This window comes from Hirundo rustica, chromosome 13 (assembly GCF_015227805.2).
Source record: "Hirundo rustica isolate bHirRus1 chromosome 13, bHirRus1.pri.v3, whole genome shotgun sequence".
Lineage (NCBI taxonomy): Eukaryota > Metazoa > Chordata > Aves > Passeriformes > Hirundinidae > Hirundo > Hirundo rustica.
In genome coordinates, this window is record NC_053462.1 from 2,297,358 (window position 1) to 2,312,795 (window position 15,438).

The following is a 15,438-nucleotide window of genomic DNA, read 5'->3' on the forward strand; positions in this document are numbered from 1 at the left end:
AGCGCAGGAGGCTCAGCCCCAGCCCTGCTGAGCTCTCACTCTGCACTTCCAAGGCTCCTGCTCCATCTGTAAACCAACAACAACAACACAGCTGCCAAAAGAAGCTTCCTGCAGGGCCCCCTGGACAGGAGAAGCCCCATTCCCAGGAGGAATTCTCCCAAGGTTCCTAAAGGAGACCCTCCCTGCGCTCAGTGAGCAGACACACAGTACAGCTGAAGATGTTTCCTTGCTCTTCAGTCTTCCCAGTCACTGGAAAAAAAGACAGGAAAACAACAGGAATGAACCCTCCCCGATCCCCTCCCCGCCCCCAGCTACTCCTCCCCCCCTCAAAATATTGAAACTGCACAAAAAGCGACAAACAAGGCTCTCCAATTACACCTCAACTCAAACAGACCGGGAATCTCACAGTGATGAGAGGAGAAAGTCAGGCTTTTAATAATTATAATATAAAAATAATAAAAAAAGCTTACAAAGAGCAGTGCAGCATCCCAAAAGGCCATGGATTAACTGCCAGAAGGGGACGTAATTGTACGCGGAATAAAAAACAAAACAGAACAACCCACACTGGCAATGAATTTTCATACACAATAGAACAAGCAGTCAAACCTCAGCCTAGGCTGTGGAAAACAACAGTTTCTCCCTTTTTTTTTTTTTTTTTTTATTACAATAATTTTTTTTTTCCTTTTTTTATAAAAAAAAAAAAAAGAAAAAAAGATTAAAATAAAAACACAAATAAAAATTGTACATAAATGCCAATGTCCAACACTGAAAAGGCAGGGCAATCACACCACTGAGACAAAACCTGACCAGAATAAAAACTAACGGCGAGTCCACTTTGCTTTGCCGCGGCGCTGCCGGATCGCCGCGCGCCTCCGCCGCGGGACGAGGGCTGGTGACACTCGCGTCACCTCCAGCTGCCTCCTCTCCTCCTCCCTCCGTCGCTCTCATGTGCTGTCCCTCTTTCTGTTGCGGGTTTTTTTTTTTTTTTTAATTTTTTTTTTTTTTCTTTTTTTTTCCTTTAGGTTTCCCTCTGTACAACTCCTCGCGTGGCAAGGCTGAGTCCGAGGCGGGCGGGCGCGGGCGCTCACGCCGTGGTGATGGCATTGAGGTCCTTCATCAGTCCTTCCAGGTGCGCCATCTCTTTGGTCAGCTCGTCCGGCTCGTAGCTCTGCGGGCGGGGAAAGGGGAAAGGGTCACTCACAGGGCTGGGGCACACAGAACCCCTGAGCCCGGCCAGGAGCGGGGTTAATGACATTACACCAATTAACAGCCCCACTGAGCAAGCCCAGTGCTCCTGCCTCGATCCTGCCTCTCAGCCAAAGCTGGAAGAGGAGAAGGAACTTCCCGGCGTGACAGGGAAAGGTCAGAGGAGTCACCTCAGCAAAGCTGTTCTGGGATCAGGACAGTTGCTCACCCCACACTCCTTTCTGACATTTCTGTCTCATTTCTGTCACCGCTGTGGCCTGGCTCCTCCCCAAACCCCTCCTGACCAAGTCCTTCCCAGCTGGGAGCAGCTTCCAGCCCTGCTCTCACACAAACCTCCTTCATTTCAGCAGCAAAGAGCTCCCAGTTTGCCCAGCCCCTGCACTGGAAAGCAAAGTCATCCCAGCCCTGTGCCCAGCTCCCCTCTGCCAACTCCTGACTGGGGTAAAGAGCAGCAGCTGGAAGTGAATTCATTCCTTCAACTCATTCCTACATCCCAAAAACCCAGAATTAATGTAAAACACTGCCCAACCCTGAACCCCGTATTTCAACAGGTAATTTACATTGTAAGACCCATAGTTGAACCAGTAATTTAATTTAACCTGCTTTTTTGTGCTGACTCTACCTTGCACTAATAAATTAATGAAAAAAGTATTTAAATTAATTTATATATTTAAATATTAGTTTAAATTTATATGTTTAAATATTAATTTAAAAATTACAGTTGAGGAGTATGGGTTTGGCACTGACCAAACAAAATGAGTAAAGCAGGAGAGACAGAAGCACAAAAAGGCACCAGATCAACTTTCCAGACCAGCACGTACAGAAATAACATCAGGAGAGGAAAATGAGGAAAAACATGACAAAAATGAGGAAAAAAAAGGAAAGTAAATTCCCGATGAGCATTTCCTGTAGCAGTGAATATCTGAATATTAACAGGTGACACAATGGCCACAGGAGCAGCTCCTTGGCTTGAATTTGAAATGAAAACGGCTCCTCCAGTGCCTCACACCCAAAGCATTCCTTAAAGGCTGCTGCCAAAGCAGCCCAACAACTGGCTGCACCCTTCCCAAAAGCCAGGAAACTTTCCTGGGAGAATTTACAAACATATTTGGGATGATGGCTTGGAACACACTGACATCAATGTCAAATGTTCTGTGTGCAGTGAGAGTGGGAATGGCCTGCAGAGCTGGGGAATGACAGTGGCACTGGGAATGGCACTGGCAATGGCACTGGGAATGGCCTGCAGAGCTGGGGAATGACAATGGCACTGGGAATGGCACTGGGAATGGCATTGGGAATGCCCTGCAGAGCTGAGGAATGACAATGGCACTGGGAATGCTCTGCAGTGCTGGGAATGGCACTGGGAATGCTCTGCAGAGCTCAGGAACGACAGTGGCACTGGGAATGCCCTGCAGAGCTCAGGAATGGCACTGGGAATGGCACTGGGAATGCTCTGCAGAGCTCAGGAATGACAATGGCACTGGGAATGGCACTGGGAATGCCCTGCAGAGCTCAGGAATGGCACTAGCACTGGGAATGGCACTGGGAATGCCCTGCAGAGCTCAGGAACGGCACTAGCACTGGGAATGGCACTGGGAATGCCCTGCAGAGCTCAGGAATGGCACTAGCACTGGGAATGGCGCTGGGAATGCCCTGCAGAGCTCAGGAATGGCACTAGCACTGGGAATGGCGCTGGGAATGCCCTGCAGAGCTCAGGAATGGCACTAGCACTGGGAATGGCACTGGGAATGCCCTGCAGAGCTGAGGAATGGCACTGGGAATGGCACTGGGAATGCTCTGCAGAGCTCAGGAATGACAATGGCACTGGGAATGGCACTGGGAATGCCCTGCAGTGCTGGGGAAGCGGCAGGACTCAGCAGGACCCTCCCTGCAGAAGGTGTTTCCCCGCATTTCCCCTGCACGTTCCCGGGCATGCAGCGGAGCTGTGGGAGCGCAGAGGCCGCCTGGCTCCCGTGCAGGATCCCGCAGAGCCGGCTCCGAGCGCTGCCTGCCCGGGCAGGGGCACCTACGCTCTCCGAGTCCTCCAGCATGCGCGTGGTCTCCTGCACCTCGGGGGCGCTGGGCACCACCACGGGCATGGGCGGCCGAGTCCTGCCCAAGGTGCCGATGGACGCCGTCTTCACCGCGTGCACGGCGTGGCCCGGAGCTGCAGAGAGGTGGGGACACGGTCAGGACGGGTCACTGCCTCTGCTGCCTGCTCAGGGAGCTCCTGCGAGGAGCACGGCAAGGACAGGGATGGGTGGGACATTGGAAGGGATTCCGGGCTGGGAGGGTGGGCAGGGCCTGGCACAGGGTGCCCAGAGCAGGACCTGGCAGTGCTCAAGGTCAGCCTGGACAGAGCTTGGAACACCCTGGGACGGTGGAAGGTGCCCCTGCCCATGCCAGGAGTGGGATTGGAATGAGATGGGCTTTAAAGTTCCCTTCCAACCCCAACCAGTCTGGGACGATTCCATGAAGGAAAAGGATTCTATCAGGAGAAAAGGAACACGTCATTACGGAGAGCTGGGTTTGAATTGTCTTACCTACGTACAGAAAACGACTCCAACAACCCCGAGCCCGTCCTCCGCCCGTTTCCCTCGATGCCCACCTCTGCCCTCCCTGCTCCCCGATTCCCGTTTCCCGGCCCTCACCTTGCTGTGTCAGCAGGGGGGTGCTGGGCAGGGCGGGGTCGAAGGGGCCCCCCGCGGCGGGCACGGCGGGCACGGCGAAGCTCTTGAGGGGGTGCGAGGGGCGCACGTGGGCCGTGGGGAGGCCCTGGGGCTCCTCCTCGGCGGGCAGGAACGGCCCCTCGGGCTCCGGCAGCTCCGCGCTGGGCACGGCCGAGGCCGCCGGCATGGTGTCGGTGCTGGGCGTGTTCCGGACGGACTCTGCAACGCGCACACACAAACACCGCCCCAGCGGGGTCAGGCCTGGCGGCAAGGGGCTCCAGGGGCGCAGCACCTCCTCCCGGGGCTCGGGCCGGGCAGGGAGCGACCCCCAGCCCGCGCCGGACGGGAGCCGGATGAGCCGAGAGCTGAGCGACTGCACACAGCAGCAGCGCTGGCACCACCACAGCTCCAGCTCCAGTCCTCGGACAAACAGCACAGAACACGAACGTGCAGCTCCTGTCACCCCCGAGTACCAAAGGACCGGCGTCCTGAACTGGGAACTCCTCAGGCACACGGCACTGGGGTGGTCACAGAGGAGCCACACTCGAAACCCATTCGCTGGCACATGGAATGGTCAGGGCTGGAATGGACCCTGCAGCCTCAGGAACTGTTCTCATAAGGAAACGACACTTTTGGTTGTGACACCTTCAAATGCTGACCTTAAAGCAGAGGGGCTCAGAGCGGGCTCATCCCAACACATTACCCACGTACCCATTTAGCAATACCACTGCTTGGGAATTTCTCAGAGCACTGGAGTCTCCAGTGCTCCCTACAAGTCCTGCAAATGATTCTGACCAAGCCTGAAAGCGCTGCATGGAAATCACCCCCGTTCTCTGTGTGCCCCACTGTCAGCAGCCAAACCTGCGCTTTCCTTCCCTGACGGTTTCAAATTGCATTAATTAGGGGAAAAGTTCTGCCATGAAGCAGCTCAGGGTTAACCTGATGTTTCAGACTCCAGGCCAGAGGATTTAGCAGGAGGAATCCCTGTTTGGAGCTGTGTATAAAACGCGAATCCCCCTTTCCCCAGGACACCACCACCGACGTCAAGGATCAATATCCGACCTACCCGGCAAAACCCAGCCCAGCCTTTAAGTTAATCTGTACTTAACCCATCCCTCACGGAACCCAGAGAGGAGACTGGCCCGGCCTCAGGCTCCCATTTCCAGGCGTTTCCCTGAGTGCTCCACAAAGCAGCACCTCCCTGGGGGTTGCTCTCACCTGTGGAGTCGGCCCTGTCCGAATGGGACATGGCAGAGCCCAGGGGCCACGGGCTGAGCTGGTGGTGCAGGAAGCTGCGGGTTGGAGAGGCGAGGCTGCCGGAGTGGAAATGGTGGTGAGGGGGGTCGAGGGAATGGATGGGATGAGCACTAATCACAGCTGTGGATGAACACAAGACAGAGAAACACTTAACACACACACACACACACACAGAGGACAGGCTGGGGACTCCCCTCCCTGCTCCCTGCTCCAGCAGCGAGCCAGAGCCTCAGCTCACTGACAGCCCAGCTCAAACCCCTGGGTTATCACACCTCAAACATGCTGGGGACAAAAAAAAAATCACCCAATTACAGCTCCAAAAGCTGTGCCAGCAGCTCTTAATGCACTGCTTGATTCCAAGGAAAAGGCCAGAAGAGGAACAAAGAGAACACAGATCTGTTATCCATATTCAGTATACTGATAAAGAGGAAATGGGTGTGTTAAACAATCAACAACCCTTTGCTCCCCAAAATCCTTCCAGGATTTCTGTATTCCAGGAGGCAAAGAAGGACGGCACTAGGTACACACCACTCCTGCACGTGTCCAGCTCTGGCCTGCACAGCCTTCCATGGCTTTCTTCCTCCCCCTGGGGCCTTCAGGTGGAGTTACTTCAGGTGGAGGACGTGGAATGGTCCTGGAAGGGCTCATTGAGAAAAGGCCCCACGTGCCAGGGTGAGCTCCCCGTGGAAGGCACCTGCAGAGCCCTCGCTGCTGCTGCCACTGCCAGAAACCAGAGCCTGGGGCCCTGGGAGCTTCCACAAACACAGGGAGAGCCCAAGTGTCAAAGGCAAGCTCCAGCCCTCGGCACCAGCAGGGCCTGGGCCTGCTCTGTGCCCCCAGGGGAGGCAGGAGCTGCTGGGGGGGGAAGCAGCCAGGCCCCTGTCACACAGCCACGTCTGACACAGGAATTTAGTGTAAAACTGCATCCTCTGCTCCCTCCTCACACATGGAGGGCTGGGAGACGGCAAGGAGATCAGACTGCTTAGTGTAAAACCAAGAAAACAGGTGCTACTCTTGGAAAAAGGATTGCAGAACAAGAGAATTCACAAACTGAGCAATCAGGACTCTTGACAAAGTAGCTACAGATCAAGAACAACAAGTCCTCAGTTCAGTCTGTAATTAAAGCAACAAAAAAACAGAAATGCAATGGACGACTCTGAAATAACTCCACAGAACAGAGGGGCTGTGGCAGCAGGCACCTGGCTATAGATGGAACACGATCACAGAGCTCAGGGAAGTCTAAAGCTCAGCCCAGGCGAGCTTGGGGTGATTCTACCCCCCAGTTCTGCCCCTGCACAGTAACTCCTGAGCTTCTCACTGGTGTTCTCACACGGGGTTTCAGTCTGGCTGCTCAGAGGTTCAGCTAAACCCCTTTCCATCTTGGAGTCATTTGAAAACTCCAGATATAATGTTTAGTTCCTAAAACATTTCGTAACAATGGTAATTTTGGTCTCAGAGAAGGATCCCAGGGCAAAGAGGTCTCAAGGAGCTCGGAGTAAAGTCAGGGAAGGCTCAGAGAGCAGCAGCTGCAGAGATAAAGGGGATGGTGAGTGCTTGGGCTGGGGGGAAACCAACAGTGGGGAACCTGACAGACATTCCAGCTCTCTCCAGCTCCTGTGGAACAGCTGGGCACTGCCAGAGTTCCAAGGGAATGACTCCAAGAAGCAGCCAGGCCCACAGGCTGTCCCTGGAGAGCCCCAGGCTGGGACAGACAGCCGTGGACACGCTCCCGCTCTCCCCAGGACAGCCACTCCCAGCCCCCCTCTGCCCACACAGGAGGGGCTCAGGAGCCTCCCCTGAGCTGTTCCTGCTGCCCAGGACGGGATCTCCCGGGGGCAGGGAGCAGCTCCAGCAGGAATGGGGGTGTTCACTTACGCTGAGGTGGCTGAGAATCAAAAGGCATCATCATCTTGGGCCTCATGCCCCTCCTGCCCGCCAGCGTGGACATGCTGTCTTCTGACTCGTGTCCTGAGGGGAAACAGCGACGTTACTGCCCTGCAGCCAGGCTCCTGGAAGCACAGCAGCATCCCAACACTCCTCCCTCTGTTCCTGCTCCCAGGGAGGGCTCGGAGCCAGCAGTGATAGGAACAGCCCTTTCCCCCTTCGCTGGGAGAACAGTGAGGCCGAGGATTTTTGGGAGCTGCAGAAACTCTCCAAGCCCCAGTGCAAAGCTCTGTCTGAAAGGGCTGAAAGGTCAGAAACAGCTCCAGTGGTTTAATATGGAGTGAGGTGATCTTCCCATCACAGTATTTACCAAGAGCAAGTAATGCTATAACTCTTGCATGCTCCATTTCCTCACTGAAACACGTGATCCAACCTTTCCAGAGTCTCAGAAACCACGACAAACCCATTTTTTTCCCAATACTTGGAAAACGAGAACAGGAAAGATCAAAATCGTCTCTCAACCGAGTGATTTTACCAGCCACGGTCAAATGTATTTCACTCCTCAGGGCGCCCACCTCTGTAGGAATTCCGCCTCTGATGGATATTGCTGTCCATGGAATTGTCCACCGGGGTGATGTCCTGCGAGTTGCGAGGGATCGGGGTGTCCGTCATGATGGGATTGGGATCCGGGGACTTGTCAATGGGTTTGAGCTCCAGCCTCTCGTGATGGATCCACAGATCCGGAGGTTTGACGTCTTTGGAGTTGCCCTTGTACTTGTGGGAGCCATTGACGGATTTGCAAGCGGCTCGTTTCCTGGGAAGGAAAGCAAAGGAGACGTTCTCCACTTGTTGGAAAAGGCAGCTTCTCCCTGGGGTTTCCCTCAGGTCCTGCATTCCCCCTGGGCAGGGAGCTGTGAACGCTGTACAAAATCCCCAGGGACACCTCAAAGCACATCCTGACCTCCGGTGCCATGGAATTTGCCTCTGATGGCAGCTCCCGTGCCGCCCTGGCTCTGCAGCCCAGCCTTCGGTGACAAGAACCAAGTTAGCAGAAATTCTGGTTATTGAGGGAATTCCAATGCTCTGCCCATATCCTGGGCTCACCAAGCTCCAGCAGCAGCAGCAGAGGGAGGTGCAGCCAGTTATCCCAGGAGGATGGGAACACAGCATTAGTGACAGGAACGTTCATTCCAACCCCACTCAGGCTGGGCACATCCCACTGGGGACGTTCCCGTCGTGCAGAGCAGCAGCACAACACAGTGAGGCAGAGATTTGGGAGAGCAAAGTGTACATTTCAGCACTCCCTCCAGGCTGACTCCTCACTTTGGGCCATGGGAGGAGGGGTCCCTTTGAGAGCAGAGCTCCTGGGAATGGCTCAGACATCGGTAAATGGCACTGACAGAGCCTCTGCCAGGGGGGACTCCCAAATCCTGCTCCCACCGGGGCTGATGAGTGACAGGGATCAGGTTATGCCCTGCCTGAGGACACTCAGAAATCGACATTTCGCAGGGTTATTTCTGCCCTGAAAATAAAACATCTCGTGGCCCTGGCCCATCCGTGCTGCCAGCTGTGCCAGCTCCTCCACGGCTGCTGCCTCTCCTGCAGCTCTGCAGGGTGCTCCTGCTGCAGCACAACAGCTGCAGGTTATCCCAGCCGGGCTTTTCATCGCTCCTTAGAGACCTGCTCTGCATAACAGCATCTTTTCAAACTTCAAATACAGCCCTGGTCTTTCACAGACACGCCCTGCAGGAGCATCACCGCTGCAGCATTGATGCAGACGCTCTGAGGGAGGGATTCAGACACAAACACCGGGATTTCGGAGCACTTCTCTAAGGAACGCAGCCCCACATGCAGACCCCACTCCAGTGATCCTACTAAAACCTGGATAACGTCAAGCACAGCTCGTGCACTGAGCCCACCCATGCAAGAGCGAGGAGCTGCCTGAGCTCTCCCAGCTCCCAACACACGGACTGGCTCCAGTTTGGAAACCTGTAAATGACAATTTCTCCTCGGGGTGGGGACAGGTGCAAGCACAGCTGGAAGCGCTGCCCCGATTTGGAACTCTGGGACACTGACAGGAAAGCCAGGCCAGCAGCAGCAGCTCCAGGCTGCAGGACTCAGGAGGGATAAACTCTGGGGCACCATGAAGCACTGAACACGGGGATGCAGCAGGCAGGCCGCCCCCCAGCCCCGTTACTTTTTCTGGTGGGACGTGGTGCGGCGGGTGCAGAAGACGGCGACGACCACGACGACGACGATGGTGATGACGCCCACGGACACGATGATCACCAGCAGCATGTTGCTGTCCAGGGGCGACGTGGGGCTGCCGTGGGGGCTGTTGCTGCCTGGGAGGGTTGGGGAGGGGAGAAAAGGCTCGTTTATTACACAGGAAAAACAAGCAGTGCCCACCAAAGACCCCTGGAATCCTGCACAGCAGCAGGAGGGGATGGATCCCACGAGAAATGTTTGTTCCTTTGGCATTTGCCAACTGTTTCTGTACAACTGTTCATCCGGAAGTTGATTTATAGATCGTTTTTCTACTAAGCCTATCGCAATTTAAGAGCAGCCCACTCAGTCATCACAAAAAGCTCAGCACTCTAAGCAGAGCCACTCTGGGACCCTGCTAAACCTGCAGCACCACGGGCTCCACCAAGCACTGGAATTGGCTCAGGAGCCTCCAGGGGTCACTTGGCTCCAAAGAAAACCCTTTATCCAACACCAGGGAGCATTCCCTGAGGACAGGACATCCCAACACACTGCCCTGACCAGGAGAAGGAGCAGAGGAGGCTTCTCCCTCCTCATCCCTTCCTACAGAATTGATTTCCCACCCCAGCGGCCACGTCACACCACGCTGGGAGCAGCTCTGGCTATGGAAATACCATGGGAGCTCAGCAGCAGCAGGAACACCTCTGGAAGTGCTGTTGGAATATTCCCTGGGGGACCCCAAACTGGACCCAAGGAGCAGCTTTGCCCCACACTCACCTCCCAACGGGGGTTTGTAGTCTGGGCCCAAGTCCATGGGGCGACTCCCCTTCCCGGCAGATCCCGAGGCTGAAAGGTTGGACACGGGATTTTACACACACAGACACAATCCAGCACCTCTGAGTCCTCTTTAGAACCCCTCGAGCCCCCAGGAGCAGCTTTTCCCCTCTTGTCTGTCCCTACAGCACCATTTGGCTTTGCACAGCACCTGCTTCTCCAAGGAAAGAGCCATTTCTCCAAAGGAGCTCTTTCAACTTTCCCAGTTATTATTTCCCTAATTAAGCTCAGGAGCCTCTCCTAATTTCACTTTAAAAATGCTAACAAAGCCCATTTGCAGTAAAGCACAACTTTGAGGCAGATGGTTTTGCTAACTTGTACTGGGTGTTCATCACCCTGAAACAGGAATTTTTCCTAACTCCCAGTTCCAGCAGCTGAGGGAGACTGGAAATGGGTGGAGGATCCCAAGCACAGTAAATGGAATATTAAGGTCCTGCCCTCCCTCTCCATAAAAACTCGCTCTCAGCTCCTCCTTGCTCTCTCCTGGCACCAAAGCACCACAAAAATGGTTTTGATGAAATCTGAGGGAACAATAAATCAGTTCCATCCAAACCTGGTCCTTCCACTCTGTGTTTTCATTAAAATGCACTAATGCAAAATTAATGACAGAAACATTAAGAGCCGGGGAAACATTCAGCAATGATGCAACATTCCTCTGGTTATAGGAATCCAGAATATTTTACACATTTTCACACTGTTTTACAAAAAGAAAACCTCCAAAGGGCCAGGCAGTGTGGCAGTTTCCCAGTCAGGAGAAGGGATTTTTTTCTGTTAAAAATCCCCTTTAATCAAGAAGTATTAAGTGTTAAAGGATGTGCAAACAAATGGAAAGTGAACCTCAAGTGAGAGCCTGTGAACTGAAATAAAGACAAATGGCAAAACCAGGCAGGGACTAAAGCTGTGAGAGGAATGAGAAGGTTCTGTGTGTGCAGGGAGGAGCTGGAGCCTGCAGCGATGGAAAGGAAGAACTGCAGGACAAATGGAGCTGGAAAGGAGCCAGGGACCTGCCAGGATGGAGGGGACACAGCACCAGGGCTCCCTTCTGGGCACTGACAACCCTGCAGCAGCAGAGACAGACTGGAACGGCATCTCAGAGTTTGTGTGTGATGTATTTGTGTCTGTCTGGCCACTTAACCTGTCCTGGGAAGGTGGGAAAACCCCAGGTGGACTCAGAATCCCTGATTTGAGTCCTCAACTCCTCAAAATCACCTCCTGGTGCTGAGGAGCTGCTCCAGGCAGAGAAGAGAGGGGGGAACATGAAGAACCAGCAACATTTTGGGAGGGCTCAGACACCCTGAGCGCTTCTAGAGGAGCAGCCCTACCACAGGTGAGATGGTGGCCAAGGGGATGGAGAGGAGCTGGCACACTCTTTACATCCATCTTCCTGGTTTATGGAAAACAGGCATTTTCAAAAAGCTGAATGTCAGCTCGTAAACGTGGTGGTAACAGTAACTATGCTGATACAGAACGAGAGATATATAAAATACACTGCACTTAGGAAACGTCTGACAGAGCGCTTTGTTAAAACAGCGCCATAAAAAAATCATGTGGAGCCTATTAACAAGATTAACAACAAATTAACTGATAAGAATGAGAATTATTCCCGAGGACCACTTCCAGGGAGCTGTGCAAGGACCTGTGCAGCTCAGTGTCCTGAATAACACCACGGAAGAGAAGGGGATAACTGCCCTGAGGTCAGCAAGGGACATCAAATCAGGGCAAGAGACAGAGAGACAAGGCACAGCGATCCTCATGGAACCCATGTCCTCCCTGAGGAACTCAAGATGAAATTCAGGTCCCTAACCAAGGTGCTCCTCAGGAACAGTTCCTAAACCTGCAGAGCAACAGTTTAAACAAACTCCAGGGTGCCCTATGCAGTGCAACCTATGTTAAGGAACAGTTTAAGACATTTGCTGGAATTGTTTTTCACTCAGCCTGTGAACCTCCATGTTACAACAGACCCAGACAGAACATTTTAACTGTGGCTTTACTCCATCAGAGACCTGAACCTTTGCTGTAGCACGAGGCCAGGGCAAGCACCTGAAGCCTGACAGCAACAGGCCCTGAGTTCTGGCCGAGCTCTGCGCTCCAGCAGAGTGTGGGAAAGCAGAATCCTGTGCTGAGCTCAGAAGGAAAACGTTAAAGCAGACAAAGAGAGAAAAGGACAGAACCCTCCGGGGCAGAGAATCAACCCCAGCTGGTTTTGCTCCCAGCCTCAGTCGCTTGCTGGCTCTTTCCTGCAGGTCCTGGCAGTTCAGTGATGCTGTCACAGGGCAGCTCCTCAGCTCCTCTCCTGCATTTCCTCCGCCTTCCCCTTCCCACACTGCAGCTACTGCCACGATTTCAGCTCTCCCACTGTCCTTACAGGAGTTCTCAAACAAAACTCTTGGCTTTGATGATTTATAAATAGTAGGATGTGATAAAAATTGATCACAGCTAGGAGAACGTGTCACTTTAGGATGTAACACTGGCTGAAATGGGGTTGGAACGGGGAGCAACAGAAAACAGCAACTTCCACCTAAAACCCTGTAACCCTCCCCGGCTCCCTCCGGCTGCAGGTGAGCAGGACAATGGCACTGGAGCTTCTGCTGCCCAGGGAGCCCAAAGCTCAGCCCCACCTCCAGGGACGGGGATCAACCCACCCCCTGACCGCCCCTGCTGCCAGCATTACCTGGTACGGAGTAAAAGCACATTTAATAAATCACTCCAAGTACCAGCGAGGAGCCAAGTGAGGAGCAGCTCCCTCAGAGCCCCTTCAGGATCTCTTGAATTGCGTGTCTAAGCTGTTTGCCAATGGCCTTTGTAACTCATCCCTGCAGACTAATCCTCCCCCTTTTTATGGGGTTTGTAGGTTATTTGGAAGCAAGCAAGAAGTGCCCTGGGACATCCACCTTCCAATTCGGTGTGGGAAGCTCAAAGCTCCCATTTTTCAAGCAAACATTTTAAACCTTAAGGCTTTTAGGAGCCAGTGCTGGGCTCCTCAGGAGAGTCTGGGCTCCAAAGGAGCTGACAGGCAGAATCTCTCCTGCACAGAGCTTTCCAGGGCTTCCCGGCCTTTATTATGGAATGAATCCTCACTAGCAGCATCCCTTTGATCTTCCACCCCCTCGGATGTGGGCAGGGGCACCGCTGGCTCCAAAGGCATTCCCCAGAAGGATCCAGCGCTGGCACAATCCCCCTGGCCCTTCAGGGGCTCCTCGACAGAGATCCCTTTGCATTCCCCCCACCCACCCCCAGATTTTCCAGCTCTCCCCCACCCCTTCCCAGCTGGAGCAGCAGGATCCTGTTCCACTTAAAAAATGTCACAGCACACAGACAGCAAAGCAGAACAGTGAGGGATGGGGAGAAGAGAAATGTGGCTGTTCATTTACCTTGGTCATTGGGCATTTTATCTGAGGACTCAGCTTAGTGGGGCAAGCACAGGGAGGAAAAAACAAGAGACACATCACAAGGCTTGAAGAAGCGAGACAGAATTCCACGTTTCCCACAGCAAGGGGCACAGCTCTTGATCCTCAGCACGAAAACTCACGCGGAGAAGTGACCAAGGCCGGGCTGGACAGGGCTTGGAGCAACCTGGGCTGCTGGAGGTGTCCCTGCCCAAGGATGGGCTGTAAGGTCCCTCCCAACCCAATTCTGTGCTAGGATTCTACGACAACAAACTCATCGTTCCATTTTTGCCAGGCTCTCTCGCATTTTACTCGTTGCTCCTTGCCCGTCACCATCATCAGTTCCTGCATCCCAGGAGCTGCCCGTGCCCCATCCCATTCCCAGAGCAGACGTGGCACACAGCACCACCCCGGGACATCGAGGTCCCGCAGGCGCCGTGGGACGGAGCCCAGAGCCGAGCTCCGGCCTCGGGGCTCCACTCGGGGCCGCCCCAAGCGCGTGGAGGCCGCGTCTGCGCGGCCAGGTACCTTTGGGGGTGCGGAACTGCACGGCCTCCGACATGGGCCCCATGCCCTTGGAGTTGCGGGCCTGGATCTTGAAGAAGTAGGGGGTGTCCAGGGTGAGCTCCTGGATCTGGTGCGTGAGCCTGTTGCCCACCACGGGCTCGATCACCCAGTCGTGGATCTCGGCGTTGACGTCCGTGCTGTAGTAGATGATGTACCCTGGAGGCAAAGGGACAAGCCCCAGAGGAGTTAGGGAGATGTGCTGTGTGCTGCCACAGCGCCCGCAGGAAATGCTCCGGTCGCCCTTCCCAAGCGTGCTCTGACTGTGGCAAACCCTGAAACCACGGTCACGTGTCAGCCAGCCCTCACATCTTCCCTCTGAACTGATCAGAACACACCGTAAGGGAAAAGCATCATTTAAAATATCGAGATCATTTCTGATCGCCGTTCCCTGAACGTGGGCAAATCGCTGTTTCCATCCCTTTTCACCTATTTATAGACCAAATAAAGTAAAATAATGTAAAGCTGCCTTTATCAAAACATCCTCACAGAATTAATATGATGTTGTTTAAATTAGGTTAAAACAGCAAAACATTCTCACACACAGAGAAACAACTTGTGTTTATAATTATTTCGTTATTTTTCAGTGTGGCAACAAAGGCAACAAGAATCCCAAGAGAACTGAGGCTGCCCTGCACATCCCAGAAAAAAAGGTATGGGAAGAGATTATGTCCTGTTATTAAAATACAGTGAAATCACCAAGCATTATGCAGTAAAAGCATTATAGCTTTTTTGTACAAGAAACACAGAGCAGCATAAAATAAATACTTGAACCTCGATATATTTATAGAAATAAAGACCTGAACCTGTATTTAATATGTATTGTATATAACACAATATAGATTAGATATTTTTATATCTTATCTATATATTTGTGTCATTATTTATATCCATATCTAGCTTCAAGTATTTATTTTCTATATGGAACATATAGGGAAATACAAATTTTTATGTAACTGTATATAGTTATATAAATAGATATAACTATATCTGTTGTATATCTCTATATCTCTGTATCTGTATTATATTGCTATATATGAATACCTATCTACCTATATATTATATAGAGAGACATCTACCTATCCATACACATGATATAAATAGATAGCAATATATTTTATATATATCTATATATATATATTAAGTGATGCTTCATAAAAGCATTATAACAGCCTAGAGGCACAAGTACTGAATTAATTTGAGAGTGTCCTAATTAGTCAGCAGCTCTAATGATGTGGGACCCAGACGTGTCCAGCTCAGCATTCCCAGCCCAGCCAGGGAGTCTGGAGCTGCAAACCCGAGTGTTCCACGGAATGACATCACCCCTCGGAATCCTGGCATCACTGCCAGCACAGAGTTAATGAGTAATTAATTAGTGCCGGGCCCTGGGCCCATGGGGCTGTCCCCACCAGAGGGCACTCGGGCCCCACGTC

General features: G+C 52.8%; 1 protein-coding gene across 7 annotated transcripts in view; it reads right to left on the bottom strand.

The window, feature by feature from the left end:
* Positions 1 to 352: 352 nt before the first annotated feature.
* Positions 353 to 15,438, bottom strand: part of NEO1 (neogenin 1) — a 171,170-nt gene continuing 156,084 nt past the window's right edge. For 4 of the 7 annotated variants that reach the window (XM_040077826.2, XM_040077825.2, XM_040077824.2 and 1 more), the window contains exons 20-29: positions 13,970 to 14,164; positions 13,427 to 13,459; positions 9,999 to 10,067; positions 9,214 to 9,361; positions 7,592 to 7,830; positions 7,008 to 7,100; positions 5,094 to 5,252; positions 3,858 to 4,094; positions 3,237 to 3,373; positions 354 to 1,168 (exon numbers count right to left, since the gene is read on the bottom strand). In XM_040077826.2, coding sequence (XP_039933760.1) covers positions 1,085 to 1,168; positions 3,237 to 3,373; positions 3,858 to 4,094; positions 5,094 to 5,252; positions 7,008 to 7,100; positions 7,592 to 7,830; positions 9,214 to 9,361; positions 9,999 to 10,067; positions 13,427 to 13,459; positions 13,970 to 14,164 — 1,394 coding nt within the window. In that variant the 3' untranslated portion in view covers positions 354 to 1,084. Of the gene's footprint in view, positions 1,169 to 3,236; positions 3,374 to 3,857; positions 4,095 to 5,093; positions 5,253 to 7,007; positions 7,101 to 7,591; positions 7,831 to 9,213; positions 9,362 to 9,998; positions 10,068 to 13,426; positions 13,460 to 13,969; positions 14,165 to 15,438 lie in introns of all 7 variants that reach the window. The other 3 variants (XM_040077832.2, XM_040077831.2, XM_040077827.2) reach the window with 3 other exon arrangements.